Raw genomic sequence first — 15,055 nt, 5'->3', positions numbered from 1 at the left:
CCCAGAGATGCAGCCTGAGCCATTCCATGAGCTGGGTTCATGCCCCTGAGTGTGCTGGCCGAGGCATTACAATGATAGTTAGTGGGGTAGACCGAGGTGCAGTATTGAAGTGTAAAAATGTTCCGAGATGACCCAGCAGGGTCTTAGAGACTGGCACATATCAAATCCAATACCCATGGACATGAAGTGTATGTGGCTGGCATCCTTGGAGTGTCCTCTGAGACCTCAGTGCCCAATATTTAGGTCATTTGGAGCAGGTAACAAGCTGAATTCATGAGAGCCCCACTCTAATCTCCATGTCAAGCTTTCTCAATGTTGAACTTGTTAGGTGAGTTTTGCTTAAGATCCGAAGCTGAATATCAATTAGGCATGTAGTACCATTAGCAAACTGCTTAACAGGCAATAATCCCATTAATTAGGAACTCATCACTGCCAAGTAACAGACCCAGCTCACTGTTTACTGAAAGAATAAAAAAAAGCACATGATCCTCTTGACATCAGGATGGCCCTGGCTAGAGTTCTCATCCAATTCTCGAATAAACCTTGCCAAACCCACATCCCAACAAGATACTGCTGTCAGTCTTCTATCAGCTCACCAGTCCACTATCCATGGTCATACTGAACACCAGCACAATGGGCTCTCAGCTTATTAAGGAGCCTCGTGTGGTATTATATCAAGTGTTTAGGAGAAAGCGAGGATTGCAGGTACTGGTGATCAGAGTCGAAGAGTGAGGGGCTGGAAAAGCACAACCAGTCAGGCAGCATTCGAGGAGCCTCTCCTCGGATGCTGCCTAATCGGCTAAACTTTTCAAGCACCACACTCTTTGACTCGATTATAGCAAACGTTTGAGCTGATCCAATATAACTGGATTTCCTAAAGAGTCCAGCAGCACCCATATGCGACAGCTCAACACCGCCTAAGTGGCAATCCCTATTGTATTTGATCTCAATGTTGTATTTTATAAGTTATTAATTAATAACACTCATATCCCTGCTCTTTACATTGGAAACACCCAACTCTTTACATTTCAATGGTTTCTATTAGTATTAATCGTATCCCTAGCAAGTGATTTGTAATCAAATCCAAGAATACTAGTCTATTTCTGCTGTTGTTCACATGTTTCTATATTTAGGGTTTGTTATCAACACTTCACTTTCATATTTTACAAGTCCTTAGCAGAAATAGACCATTCGGCCCCTCAAGCCTGCTCCACCATCAATACGGTCATGATTGATCGGTTTGTGTTTCAAATTCGACGTTCCCTTCATTGCCCAAGAAGAACTAATTCCAGAAAAAGCTCATGTTTCTGATTTGTGCTGGGATGGACAGACCCTTGTTCCCAAAATGGGAGAGAAAGATCAATCAGTTGGTGACAGGGTTCAATTTCCTTATCCTGTTTGAAATCCTGAGCGATCCCTTCTCTGGTTTAACCTGTTCATTAGTGCGACCCAGTACAAGGTGAACTTCAACAGTAAACAAGCTGCCCTGAAGACAGGACAGAGCGAGTGATGGTATGTCTCTGCTTCGTTGTTGTGTACAGGGACAAACAGATTCATCAAGGACATTGAGATGATGATTGGGGAAAGGACTTGGCTCTTCTGGCTCTGGTGGAGAATCTGTTGGATTCTGATCTCTCCGTGTTTGCTGGTGGTAAGGAGCTGTTACACATTATTATGATTTAAACTGAAAATAACCAATCTCTCATTCTGATCTAGTTTTGTATCTTTTCATTCAGGCAGTCTTAATCTGGTCCTTAGCAACACTCACCCCTCCAACATATGGACCTGTTGAATACCCTATCTGGTCAGGAGCACTGGGCTGGTGTATGGCCATCTTCTGTATTATGTGGATCCCCATTGTGGCCGTGGTGAGAGTTGTCCAAACTGAGGGCCCCACCTTGTGGCAGGTGAGGGACAGCTTTGAAATATTTTAAAGATTAAGGAACAGAGAACACAAAATTAGGCTTTGGAGTTCCAATAGATTCAACACACAGCTTATCCTTTCAAAGTCAAGATATCCTTTTGTTCTACTTCCACTCATGCTCAGTTTAGTTCACTGTGAATACCATCTTGGTTAGGGATTGAAGCTGGAGTAATGGGTGTGCACTGGAGGTTATGCGTGCGAAGACGTCACTGAGGTGTATTTCACAATGTTAAAGAGAAAAGACACGTCATTGATCCTGGATCACGTAAGGATCAGGTAAGGATAACTGCAAAGTGTGACAGTGAGAGACAGAACATATAAACGTAAGAATGCACAGTAGTTAGGGTCAGAGTGAGGAAAAACAGTAAAATTACAAAGGCTCTTTATCTGAGGGTATCATGAGTTTGTTACTCGACAGATAAAACAACTAGGTAAAAACAATGACTGCAGATGCTGGAAATCAGATTCTAGATTAGTGGTGCTGGAAGAGCACAGCAGTTCAGGCAGCATCCAAGTAGCTTCGAAATCGATGTTTCGGGCAAAAGCCCTTCATCAGGAATAAAGGCAATGAGCCTGAAGCGTGGAGAGATAAGCTAGAGGAGGGTGGGGGTAGGGAGAAAGTAGCATAGAGTACAATGAGTGAGTGGGAGAGGGGATGAAGGTGACCGGTCAAGGAGGAGAGGGTGGTGTTGAGGTGGGATATCATTTATTGTATCCGTTGCTCCCGATGCGGTCTCCTCTACATTGGGGAGACTGGGCGCCTCCTAGCAGAGCGCTTTAGGGAACATCTCCGGGACACCCGCACCAATCAACCACACCGCCCCATGGCCCAACATTTCAACTCCCCCTCCCACTCTGCCGAGGACATGGAGGTCCTGGGCCTCCTTCACCGCTGCTCCCTCACCACCAGATGCCTGGAGGAAGAACGCCTCATCTTCCGCCTCGGAACACTTCAACCCCAAGCATCAATGTGGACTTCAACAGTTTCCTCATTTCCCCTTCCCCCACCTCACCCTAGTTCTAAACTTCCAGCTCAGTAACTGTCCCCATAACTTGTCCGGACTTGTCCTACCTGCCTATCTTCTTTTCCACCTATCCACTCCACCCTCTCCTCCTTGACCTATCACCTTCATCCCCTCCCCCACTCACCCATTGTACTCTATGCTACTTTCTCCCCACCCCCACCCTCCTCTAGCTTATCTCTCCACGCTTCAGGCTCACTGCCTTTATTCCTGATGAAGGGCTTTTGCCCGAAACGTCGATTTCGAAGCTACTTGGATGCTGCCTGAACTGCTGTGCTCTTCCAGCACTACTAATCCAGATAAAACAACTAAAACAAGGTGGGTGGTTAGTTCAGTTGGTTGGATGGTGAGTTGGCGATGCTGAGTGATGCCAATTCCTGTACCAGCTGAGGTTACCATGAAGAACTCTCCTCCTGGAGCTCTCCCCTTGTCTGAAGCACAGTGACCCTCAGGGTAAGCCAACACCATAGAGTCATAGAGTCACAGAGATGTACAACAGCCCCTTTGGTCCAATCCGTCCATGCCGACCAGATATCCCAACCCAATCTAGTCCCACATGCCAGCACCTGGCCCACATCCCTCCAAACCCTTCCTATTCATATACCCATCCAAATGCCTTTTAAGTGTTGCAATTGTACTAGCCTCCACCACATCCTCTGGCAGCTCATTCCATACATGTGTCACCCTCTGTGGGAAAAAGTTACCCCTTAGGTCTCTTTTATATCTTTCCACTCTCACCCTAAACTTGTGCCCTCTAGTTCTGGACTTTCCGAACCCAGGGAAAATACTTTGCCTATTTACCCTATCCATGCCCCTCATAATTTTGTAAACCTCCATAAGGTCACCCCTCAGCCTCCGACGCTCCCGGGAAAACAGTTTCAAACTCTCCCTATAGCTCGAACCCTCCAACCCTGGCAACATCCTTGTAAATCTTTTCTGAATCCTTTCAAGTTTCACAACATCTTTCTGATAGGAAGGAGACTAGAATTGCATGCAATATTCCAACAGTGGCCTAACCAATGTCCTGTACAGCCGCAACATGTCCTCCCAACTCCTGTACTCAATACTCTGACCAATAAAGGAAAGCATATCAAGCGCCTTCTTCACTATCCTATCTACCTGTAACTCCACTTTCAAGGAGCTATGAACCTGCACTCCAAGGTCTCTTTGTTTAGCAATACTCCCTAGGACCTTACCATTCAGTGTATAAATCCTGTTAAGATTTGCTTTCCCAAAATGCAGCACCTCGCATTTATCTGAATAAAACCCCATCTGCCACCTCTGAGCCCATTGGCCCATCTGGTTCAGGTCCTGTTGTAATCTGAGGTAACTTTCTTCGCTGTCCAATTTTGGTGTCATCTGCAAACTTACTAACTGTACCTCTTTTCCTCGCATCCAAATCATTTATGTAAATGACAAAAAAGTAGAGGATCTAGCACCGATCCTTGTGGCACTCCACTGGTCACAGGCCTCCAGTCTGAAAAACAACCCTCCACCATCACCTTCTGTCTTCTACCTTTGAGCCAGTTCTGTATCCAAATGGCTAGTTCTCCCTGTATTCCATGAGTTCTAACCTTACTAATCAGTCTCCCATGGGGAACGTTGTTGAATGGCTTACTGAAGTACATATAGATCACATCTACCCTTCTGCCCTCATCAATCCTCTTTGTTACTTTTTCAAAAAACTCAATCAAGTTTGTGAGACATGATTTCCCACATACTATCCCTAATCAGTCCTTGCCTTTCCAAATATATGTACATCCTGTCCCTCAGGCTTCCCTCCAACAACTTGCCCATCACCAAAGTCAGGTTCACTGGTCTATAGTTCCCTGGCCTGTCCTTACCACCCTTCATAAACAGTGGCACCACGTTAGCCAACCTTCAGTCTTCTGGCACCTCACCTGTGACAATCGATGAGGCCCAGCAATCACTTCTCCAGCTTTCCACAGAGTTCCAGGGTGCAACTGATCAGGTCCTGGGGATTTATCCACCTTTATGTGTTTCAAGATATCCAACACTTTCTCCTCTGTAGTACGGACATTTTTCAAAGTGTCACCATTTATTTCCCTACAGTCTATATCTTTCATGTCCTTTTCCACAGTAAATACTGATACAAAATACTCGTTTAGTATCTCCCCCATTTTCTGCGGCTCCACACAAAGGCCGCCTTGCTAATCTTTGAGGGGTCCTATTCTCTCCCTATTTACCCTTTCGTTCTTAATGTATTTGTAAAAACCCTCTGGATTCTCCCTAATTCTATTTGCCAAAGCTATCTCATGGCCCCGCTTCGCCCTCCTGATTTCCCTCTTAAGTACACTCCGACTGCCTTTATACTCTTCTAAGGATTCACTCAATCTATCCTATGTATACCTTACACATGCTTCCTTCTTTTCCTTAACCACACCCGCACTTTCTTTAGTCATCCAGTATTTCCTATATCTAATAGCCTTTCCTTTCACCCTAACATGAATATGCTTTCTCTGGATTCTCGTTATCTCATTTCTGAAGGCTTCCCATTTTCCAGCCATCCCTTTACCTGCGAACATCTAATACCGTCAAAATTTCTCCAATTTAGAACTTTAGCTTTTAGATTTGGTCTATCTTTCTCCGTGTGGTTGGAACCCTCCAACCACACGGGATGAATGTAGATTTCTCCAGCTTCCTCATTTCCCCTTCCCCCACCTTATCTCAGTCCCAACCCCCAGATTCAGCACCGCCCTCTTGACCTGCAATCTTCTTCCCGACCTCTCCGCCCTCACCCCCTCTCCGGCCTATCACCCTCACCTGCTTCCACCTATCCCAGCACTCCTCCCCCAAATTCAACCCCCCCCCCACCCCACCTTTTATCTCAGCCCGCTTGGCACACCAGCCTCATTCCTGAAGAAGGGCTTATGCCCGAAACGTCGATTCTCCTGCTCCTCGGATGCTGCCTGGCCTGCTGCGCTTTTCCAGCACCACACTTTTCAACTCTGGTCTCCAGCATCTGCAGTCCTCACTTTCTCCCTATCTTTTTCCATCACTATTTTAAATCTAATAGAATTATGGTCGCTGTACACACTTAACAAATTACTCTCCATCTAAACCCTTAACACTATGGCAGTCCCAGTCTATGTTTGGAAAGTTAAAATCCCCTACCAAAACCACCCTATTATTCTTACAGATAGCTGAGATCTCCTTACAAGTTTGTTTCTCAATTTTCCTCTGACTATTAGGAAGTCTATAATACAATCCCAATCAGGTGACCATCCCTTTCTTATTTCTCAGTTCCACCCAAATAACTTCCCTGGTTGTATTTCTGGGAATATCCTCCCTTAGCACAGCTGTAATGCTATCCCTTATCAAAAACGCCATTCCCCCTCCTCTATTGCCTCCCTTTCTATCCTTCCTGTAGCATTTGTATCCTGGAACATTAAGCTGCCAATCCTGCCCATCCCCGAGTCATGTTTCTGTAATTGCTATGATATCCCAGTCCCATTTCCTAACCATGACCTGAATTCATCTGCCTTCCCTTTTAGGCTCCTTACATTGAAATAACTGCAGTTTAATTTATTAGTCCTACCTTGTCCCCCCCTGCCCTGACTGCTTGACTCACTTCTGTTCTCAACTGTACAAGTCTCAGATTGACCTCTTTCTTCACTATCCCCCTGGGTCCCACCAACACACCCCCACCTTACTAGTTTAAATCCTCCCTAGCAGCTCAAGCAAATCTCCCTGCCAGTATATTAGTCCCCTTCCAATTTAGGTGCAATCTGTCCTTCTTGTACAGGTCACCTCTACACCAAAAGAGATTCCAATGATCCAAAAATGTGAATCCTTTTCCCATAGACCAACTCCTCAGCTATACATTCATCTGCTCTATCTTCCTATTCCTGCCCTCACTAGCTTGTAGCACTGGGAGTAATCCAGATGTTAGCACTCTTGAGAACCTTTTTAAATTCATGCCTAACTCTCTGTAATCTCCTTTCAGAATCTAAACCTTTCCCCTTCCTATATCATTGGTTCCAATGTGGACAATGACCTCTTGCTGGCCCCTCTCCCCCGTGAGAACATTCTGCACCCTCTCTGAGACATCCTTGATCCTGGCACCAGGGAAGCAACACACCATTCTGATTTTTCACTGCTGGCAACAGAAACATCTGTCTGTACCTCGGACTAGAGAATCCCCTAACACAATTGGTCTCTTGGAACCTGACATACCCCTCATTGCATTAGAGCCAGTCTCAATACCAGAAACTTGGCTGTTCGTGCTACATTCTCCTGAGAATCCATCACCCCCTACATTTTCCAAAACAACATACCTGTTTAAAATGGGTATAGCCACAAAAGACTCCTGCACTAGCTGCCTACCTGTCCTACCCTTCCTGGAGTTAACCCATCTATGTGACTGTATCTGAGACTTTCCCACCTTCTGATAACTGCCATCCATCACATACTGTTGCTGTTGCAAATTCCTCATCGCTTCTATGTGTCTCTACAACCAATCCATTCGATCTGATAAGATTCGCAACCAACAGCATTTATGACAGATATAATCCTCAGTAACCCTTAAACTCTCTTTAAACTCCCACATCTGACAAGAAACACATATCTCTCTACTGAAGGTCATTTTTGCTCCTTCACAATCTATAGAGCTAGATCTGAAAGGATTATGGAGACTTCAGAGTTTTAAAGAAAACATAATTTATAACATTGACACAATTAAAACAAAGATAGGTTTGAAAATAATAAAAAAGGATTGCACAAATATGAACACATCAGTCTGAAACTGGTTGCAACACCTTGGAAAATGCAGGTCACCTTAATTTAGCAAATATAAGCAAGAAGTCCACTAAACTCTATGTTTTGTATTACAGTTCATGGATCACAGATTGTTAGGTTGAGTTCATTAAATTCTCAATCAATTCACACACTACTTATACACCTTACAAAGGAGGAGTTTGGACTGTCTCAAAATCTCTCTCTCAGTTTCAGAATGGTGTTTTCTGTATTGCAAATTTTTGCTTTTGTCTGGTTGTGACAAGGTAGCAGCATTAGGAGGTGGGATTCAGTACCCTAGAACTCTATGGGAAGCTAGGGAAGTGATTACTGGGCCCTTCACACATTTGAAAAGGCAAGGACCGATTAGAGATAGTCAACATGGCTTTGTGCATTGAAAATCCTGTCTCACTAACTTGATTTGAGTTGTTTGACGTAACAAAGAGGATTGAGGAGGACAGAGTGATGGACGTGATCTATATAAACTTCAGTAAGGTGTTCGACAAGGCTCTCCACTGGTTGGCAAGGTTAGATCTCATGGAATACAGGGAGAACTAGCCATTTGGATATAGAACTGGCTCAAAGGTAGAAGACAGAGGGTGGTGGTGGAGGGTTGTTTTTCAGACTGGAGGCCTATGACCAGTGGTGTTCCACAAGGATTGGTGCTGGGACCATTGCTTTTTGTTATTCCTACCAAATGATTTGCATGTGAACATAGGAGGTATAGTTAGTAAGTTTGCAGATGACACTAAAATTGGAGGTGTAGTGGACAGCGAAAAAAGTTACCTTAGAGTACAACAGGATCTTGATCAGATGGGCCAATGGGCTGAAGAATGGCAGATGGAGTTTAATTTAGATAAATGTGAGGTACTGCATGTTGGAAAGGCAAATCAGAGCAGGACTTTCCACTTAATGGGAAGATCATGGAGTCTGTTGCTGAACAAAGAGACCTTGGAGTGCAGGTTCATAGTTCCTTGAAAGTGAAGTCAGGATAGTGAAGAAGGCATTTGGTATGCTTTCCTTTATTGGTCAGAGCATTGAGTATAGGAGTTTTGAGGTCATGTTGCTGCTGTCTAGGACATTCATTAGACCACTTTTGGAATATTGCATGGATTCTGGTCTTCTTCCTATCGGAAGGATGTTATGAAACTTGAAAGGGTTCAGAAAAGATTTACAAAGATGTTGCCAGGTTTGGAAGATTTGAGCTATAGGGAGAGGCTGAATAGGCTGGGGCTGTTTTACATGGAGCGTATGAGGCTGAGGGGTGACCTTATAGAGATTTATAAAATCATGAGGAGCATGGATATGATAAATAGACAAGGTCTTTTCCCTGGGGTGGGGCAAGTCCAGAAATAGAGGGCATAGGTTCAGCGTGAGAGGGGAAAAAATTAAAAGGGGCCTAAGGGGCAACTTTTTCACACAGAGGACGTTGCGTGTGTGGAATGAGTTGACAGAAGTGGTGGAGGCTAGTCCAATTACGACATTTCCAAGGCATCTGCACGTATATATGAATAGGAAGGGTTTCGATGGGCCAAATGCTGGCAAATGGGACTAGATTAGGTTAGAACATCTGGTCAGCATGGACGAGTTGGACTGAAGGGTCTGTTTCCATTCTGTGGATCTCTATGACTCTATTTTCTACTTTTACAAATCACTCAAAAGATCAAGGACTGAAAACCACAGATTTAATAAGTATGAGCTAATTGTTCCTGTTTGCTCTGCCCAGACCTCCCATTATTTTGTGAACTTCAATGAAATCCCTCTCGGCTTTCTCCTCTCCATGGAGTGAAATTCCAAATTCCATAATCAAAACCTGGTAGTTAACTGTCAATCAGCATTACTGGGTACATTGTCCATGGCTACACCTCTGCCAATCAGACTTCATTTCGCAACCAATCAACAGTCTCCTTTTAGGTAGTACAAATTTGCTTTTCATCTTGAATTATTTGGGATTCTTGCAAAATGTCCCAATGAATACAGGACTAAAGGATTTGAGAAAATGTGTCTTTTCTCAACAATACTTCCAAAGGATTATTTGATAGAATATTCTGTAATCCTTATCATGAATGCTAGTCAGTCTACTCCATATGCTTCTCTGCAAGTGTTTCTAACATAAACAACATTAGATTTTGGGGTTCTGCCTAATTTACTAAGAATTTCTGTCTTTCTTTTCTTAATTCAGCTCACACTGTGGTATCTCTTCCCAATGAAGAGCTGCTCTGTGACCTAATTACAGTGTATTAAAACCCTAATGCAATAGTTAGGAGATTGGTCTTTGAGGTTGTTGTAAACAGCAGGTTCTTACAGTCCTGCACTAGCAGCTTTGCAGGCAGGAAGGCCCGTAACGTCCACTTGAATACTGTCCCACTGCTCTCCCACCTGCTCATATCCGGTCTACAACATTATAAGGTGAGGGCAAAGCCGAGAGCATCAGTTAATCCTCCCCTGCAATTGTGGGCCTTCATGGAAAGGGAAGGGCAGAGAGGCTGGGAAAAGGAGACGGCTGCCTGTACCACTGAGACCAGATCAGCTGCCAGCTCAAAGTCCCAGCCTATCCGGATGTTCACTGCGTCCCTGACCTTGCTGTTGAGTCTCCCTACTCGCCCTGGACCTCAGCTCCCATTTCCTGTCATGTGACCTCATTACTGGCTCCTCCTGTGGAGCTCCAGCACTTTGACACTGGGGGTTGCTTCTGGTGCCAGCAGTGACCATTACTTCCTGTGGCACTGCTGGGGCAAAAGGATCGGTCAATCAGATTGGCAGGCAGTTTTGTTTAAGGAAAATGCACGAAATAGAAGATAAAAATCCCATATCCAGCCATTTGATGCTCTGAGCAGCTTGAAGTGATTCTGGCACTACCATAACCTGCAGGGATATATTCCCCACCAAGTCTTCGGGTTGTGGGACAGGAAACCTTGCTATCGGAAAAATCCTGGTCATTGTCTTTGTAATCTATAGGTTACATGCCTGGCTACTGGTGGCTCATGTTTCCCATCTTCCATCTTAAGTGAACCCAGGCTTCTCCACAGCACGGCTGCCTGTGGCTTAAACCACACCAGGCCTTGTTCATCTGCCAGCCCTGTCCTTGCTGATCACTATAAGATGCTAATTCAACTTCACATTTATAAAGTTTTCAGACATGTATGATTGAACAAATCCTCCCTATCTTGCACCCTCCTCAATGGTGTGAGCCATCAAAATACCTGCACTCCTACAATTCTGACATTTGTTGCAACACTCACCATTTCCCTCACTCCCCCATTGGTAACTGTGCACTCAGCAGGGTTAACCCTAAACATTGGAATTGCCTCCCTAAACCTCTTCATCTCACTCTGTCTCTGACCTTTAACATTTAATGAATTGCACGAAGGTCATTTCACAGACAATCATTTTGATGCAATGTCCATTTCTTTCAGTGTGTCTCACTGCCAGTGCATAACAGGATCAATTGAAGTGTCTGGATGGGAGGATAATCTTTGTCATGAACACAGATGTGAAATATTGTTTGCTATAATATGAATTACCTGGCGTTGGAACAAACTGCAGAATAATCTGATTGGGAACCAGATTTCTTTTCCACTTAACAGCGGGTGAAAATCCAGCAGAAATGATCAAACATTTTACTTTTCCATTCATAGAAAATATCTGCTGCTTGCACATCAGCTCCTGATTGGGGTCCCTACTTGGAACAACACAGAGGGGAAAGATACAGGAAGAAGCCTGACTCTACAGAAGACCCACACTGTGTGCACCTTCTGGTCATTCCTGAGAAGTGACAACTCAAAGGAAAATTCCTGTTCAATTGGTAAACATTGGTCCTGAAATTCCACAGCCATTCTGGAGTACAATCAGTGTCACTTCATTGAGTGCTCCCTTGATCAATCAGCACCTCAGCCAAGATCCAGGTATAAGGTTTGCTGAAGTTTCCTGTGCCCACTGTAAACATGGACATCAATTTGGGGCAGGGTGGGGCTGGTGAGAATTACTGAGCATTCAAGTTCCTGCATCATGAGTGTTCAGTCATGTTCCTCCCTGGGTCCAGAGGATTCCAGTCTCTGTACATTGTGGACAGGAGCTCCTGCTCTCACAGCCCCCACTTACAGTCTGCACTGCCTGGGTTCCCAACAATTAACCACAGGATGAGGGGAGATTTGATGCAGGGATTTGTCATAGAAGGTGCAGAAAGGGTTAATGCTGAGGATTGCATTAAGAATGGCCATATCAATATCATCATTCTGATTTGGGCGGAAGAAAAGGAGCTTGATTAATAAAACCTACCATTGAAATCCTCTTTACAGTCTCTGTGACAATGTCTACCATATCATGTAATGAATGACACATTGGTTACAACAAGGGCCTGTGCTTGTTGGAGGACCAAGTGTTTTTCCTCAACCACACTCGATAAAGTGAGCCCTGCAAATCCCTGCCAGGAAGGATGTGTTGGCAGTGAACCTGCCTTGGTGGTCTGATAGTATGAGCAATCTCTAACATGGTGAGCAGTGGTGCAGGTTCCGGTGAGCTTTGAAGGTATCTTCAGACACAGCTTTAAGAAGATAAACTCATGGCAATTTTTGACAAGACAGAATCAACAGAGTGAGATTCATCTGGTAGAACACATTAAAATGAGTGGGATTGTCTTTAACCTCACATGCAGCTCTGAAGAGAATGGGAAATGTCTATTAGGCCACAAAGAAGTGGGACCCATTCATTGCACTTGCAAACAAGGTGGGAATAATCTATTTTGACAACATAAGCATGAGAAAATCCTCCTGCACTGCTATACACAGTAACAGCATTATTATACAGCAACATACAAATCCTTTAAGGTAAGGAGACATTGAGATGTTACATTATTAAATGAAAAGGAAGTTAAATAATCATATCAGGAAGACAAGGCAGCAGTAATAGTACTGTCAGCAAGATGTCTTTTCAGAGATGGGCCAAGTAGTACATAAAATTGGACACCTTGCCAATAACCATTCTTAAGATATTGATTTTGCCTCTAAACTAGACACTTAATCAGAAACTGAACAAATACACTTTTATATTCAATGATCTAATGTACCAAGTTGCTCATAAAAGTTGCATCAGATACATTTGATGAAATTCTGCAAGGTTTTAAAAATCACTGTTTAACAAATTAAATTCTTGAAAACACAATATTTATCAGGTGTTCAGCATCCAGAGAAATCTATGAGTAATTTATTTAATGATCTCTACATAATAGTGGAAAAATGTGATTGTGAAGCCTTGAAATCACCCTTCATCGGAGATAGAATTATTGATGGTTTACAGGTAAGTCTTCTTCAGTTTTATTACGGTCCAAAGAAAATTTTAGAGAAAGCCATTCAGATGGTGAGAGAAGCAAAAATCTGGAGGCAAAACAAATCAACCCAAGATGGGAGGATCAACCTTATCACAAGACGTCAGCAGATTCCCTTCAGCTCCTGTGGTACAAAAATTCTAAAGACAGTAGAATAACCATTAGAGAAACTTGGCCAGACAGCAGATACTAAGAGTGAGTGTCAATGCAATGGAGAAAACAAACCTCACAGGAACAGACAATATCTTCTTCCAACATTCTCCCTTTGAGCCCTTTAGTCCTAAGAACTATATCTGACTTCTTCTTGAATACACTGAATGGTTTGATTTCAATCGCTGTCAGTGACAAAGAATTCCACAGGCCCACACTCTCTGGGTGAAGAAGTTTCTCTTCATCTAATTTCTAAATGACCTCGTCTGTATTCTCAGGTTGTGAGCCCTGGTTCTGGATTTCTTGGTCATTGGGAACATCCTTCCTGAAATTACCCTGTCTAAGCCTGTTAGAATTTTATAGGTTTCTATTAGATATCCACTCAGCCTTCTAAATGATGGTGAATATAGTCCTAATCAATCCACTTTCTCTTCATATATCAGTCCTGTCATCCCAGGAATAGTCTAGTTGCAGTCTTTGTTGCAGTCTCTCCATAATTATTCCAGCAATCCATGAATCAGTTTATGAACCCTTCCATCTATGAATACATTTATGAGTTCATCTGTCAGTGAATCTGACCATCCAATCATGAATCCAACCAACTGTCCACCAAGGAATCAAGTCCATCTGTCTGGAAATTTGACCCACTTTCTGAGAATCAATCAGTACATCATTTCATGCACCTATCTGCGAATCCATCCTTAAATCCATATATCCCTCCATGAATCCAGCTGTCCATTCATCCACACATTTGTGAATCTTGCCTTCTGTATAACTGCCCATAAATCCATCACATCATGGATCTGTCTGTCTATGAATTCATCTATCTGTTCATCTGTGAATCCACAGCACCATCCATCCATGAATCTACCCATGAATCCATCCATCATCCCATACAGTTTTGATATGGATAGTCAAAGTACCAATTTATCTGACTGGCTTGGCAGAAACCACCCTATCACACAACTGAAACCGGGCTGTTTGAGCCCTTTTTACATATGCAGTTTTGACTTCGGATATCAATTGTTATCTTACAAGAACAGTAATTCCAAACCTTAGCAGCGAGAAAGCCTTCTCTCCATCTCTATCTTTCCCAAAAATATCTTCTTCAGAAAACAAAAACATGGTAGACTTAGTTGGCCATGGTGGACTAATTCTCTGAGCATGCAAAATGTCACTGCACTCTTAACTGCCATCCTCTGGTTTCCCAGAAAAAGAATTGCAGTAAGATTAACCAACTGAAAGATTCCCAATTTGATTCTTGACCAATTGGACTCTAAGTCATGTAAACTAATACAATGTAATGACTTTTTAAGAAATTCAATTTGCAACTTCCTTTTTTCCTTTTCTCTGTCCTTCTTCACTGTATTTGTGTGTGTGAACGAAGTAGCAGAGTTTGTTCCTCCATGTTTTGCATGTTCTGTTAACAAACCCCATCTTTATTTTCATCTTTAAGGATTTTGCTGTGGGTTTATTTCCAAGATTGAAACTCAAAAAAATAAAGGTACAGTTTGGGCAACCCGTTGTGGCCTACTTCACAACAGGACAAAAAGGGAGAATGTTACCTCAAACGATACCTCTCTGTCTCCAAATCAAGAGGCGAAAAGCGACCATAATTTTAATTCACCCCCATTCCTCCATATCCTTTTGATCTTCAAGTTTTCCATTTATTTAGTGTACACTCACACATGCACACAGCATACTTCTCCCGACTGCCTCTTCTGACAGCTCACTCACCCCATTCTCACAAGCTTGGATCCTGCTCTCCTTGGATCATTGGACTGGATTGGATCATACCCTCTGACCACCTCCCCATTCAGAGTTTTCCTTGCCAATTTATTCCCACAAAGTTAATCACTCTGGCAAATCCCTGCTGGGACA

At 43.3% G+C, this 15,055-nt stretch overlaps 1 protein-coding gene across 1 annotated transcript in view; it reads left to right on the top strand.

Moving 5' to 3' along the window:
• Positions 1-11,477, top strand: part of LOC140495618 (sodium- and chloride-dependent neutral and basic amino acid transporter B(0+)-like) — an 83,397-nt gene extending 71,920 nt beyond the window's left edge. The window contains exons 12-14 of the mRNA XM_072594617.1: positions 1,542-1,651; positions 1,737-1,907; positions 11,340-11,477. Coding sequence (XP_072450718.1) covers positions 1,542-1,651; positions 1,737-1,907; positions 11,340-11,477 — 419 coding nt within the window. The remainder of the gene's footprint in view (positions 1-1,541; positions 1,652-1,736; positions 1,908-11,339) is intronic.
• The last annotated feature ends 3,578 nt before the right edge of the window (positions 11,478-15,055 follow it).

This window comes from Chiloscyllium punctatum, chromosome 25 (assembly GCF_047496795.1).
Source record: "Chiloscyllium punctatum isolate Juve2018m chromosome 25, sChiPun1.3, whole genome shotgun sequence".
In the NCBI taxonomy this organism is placed as follows: Eukaryota; Metazoa; Chordata; class Chondrichthyes; order Orectolobiformes; family Hemiscylliidae; genus Chiloscyllium; species Chiloscyllium punctatum.
The sequence above is the reverse complement of the archived record's forward strand: the minus strand, read 5'-3'. Positions and strand labels throughout refer to the sequence as shown.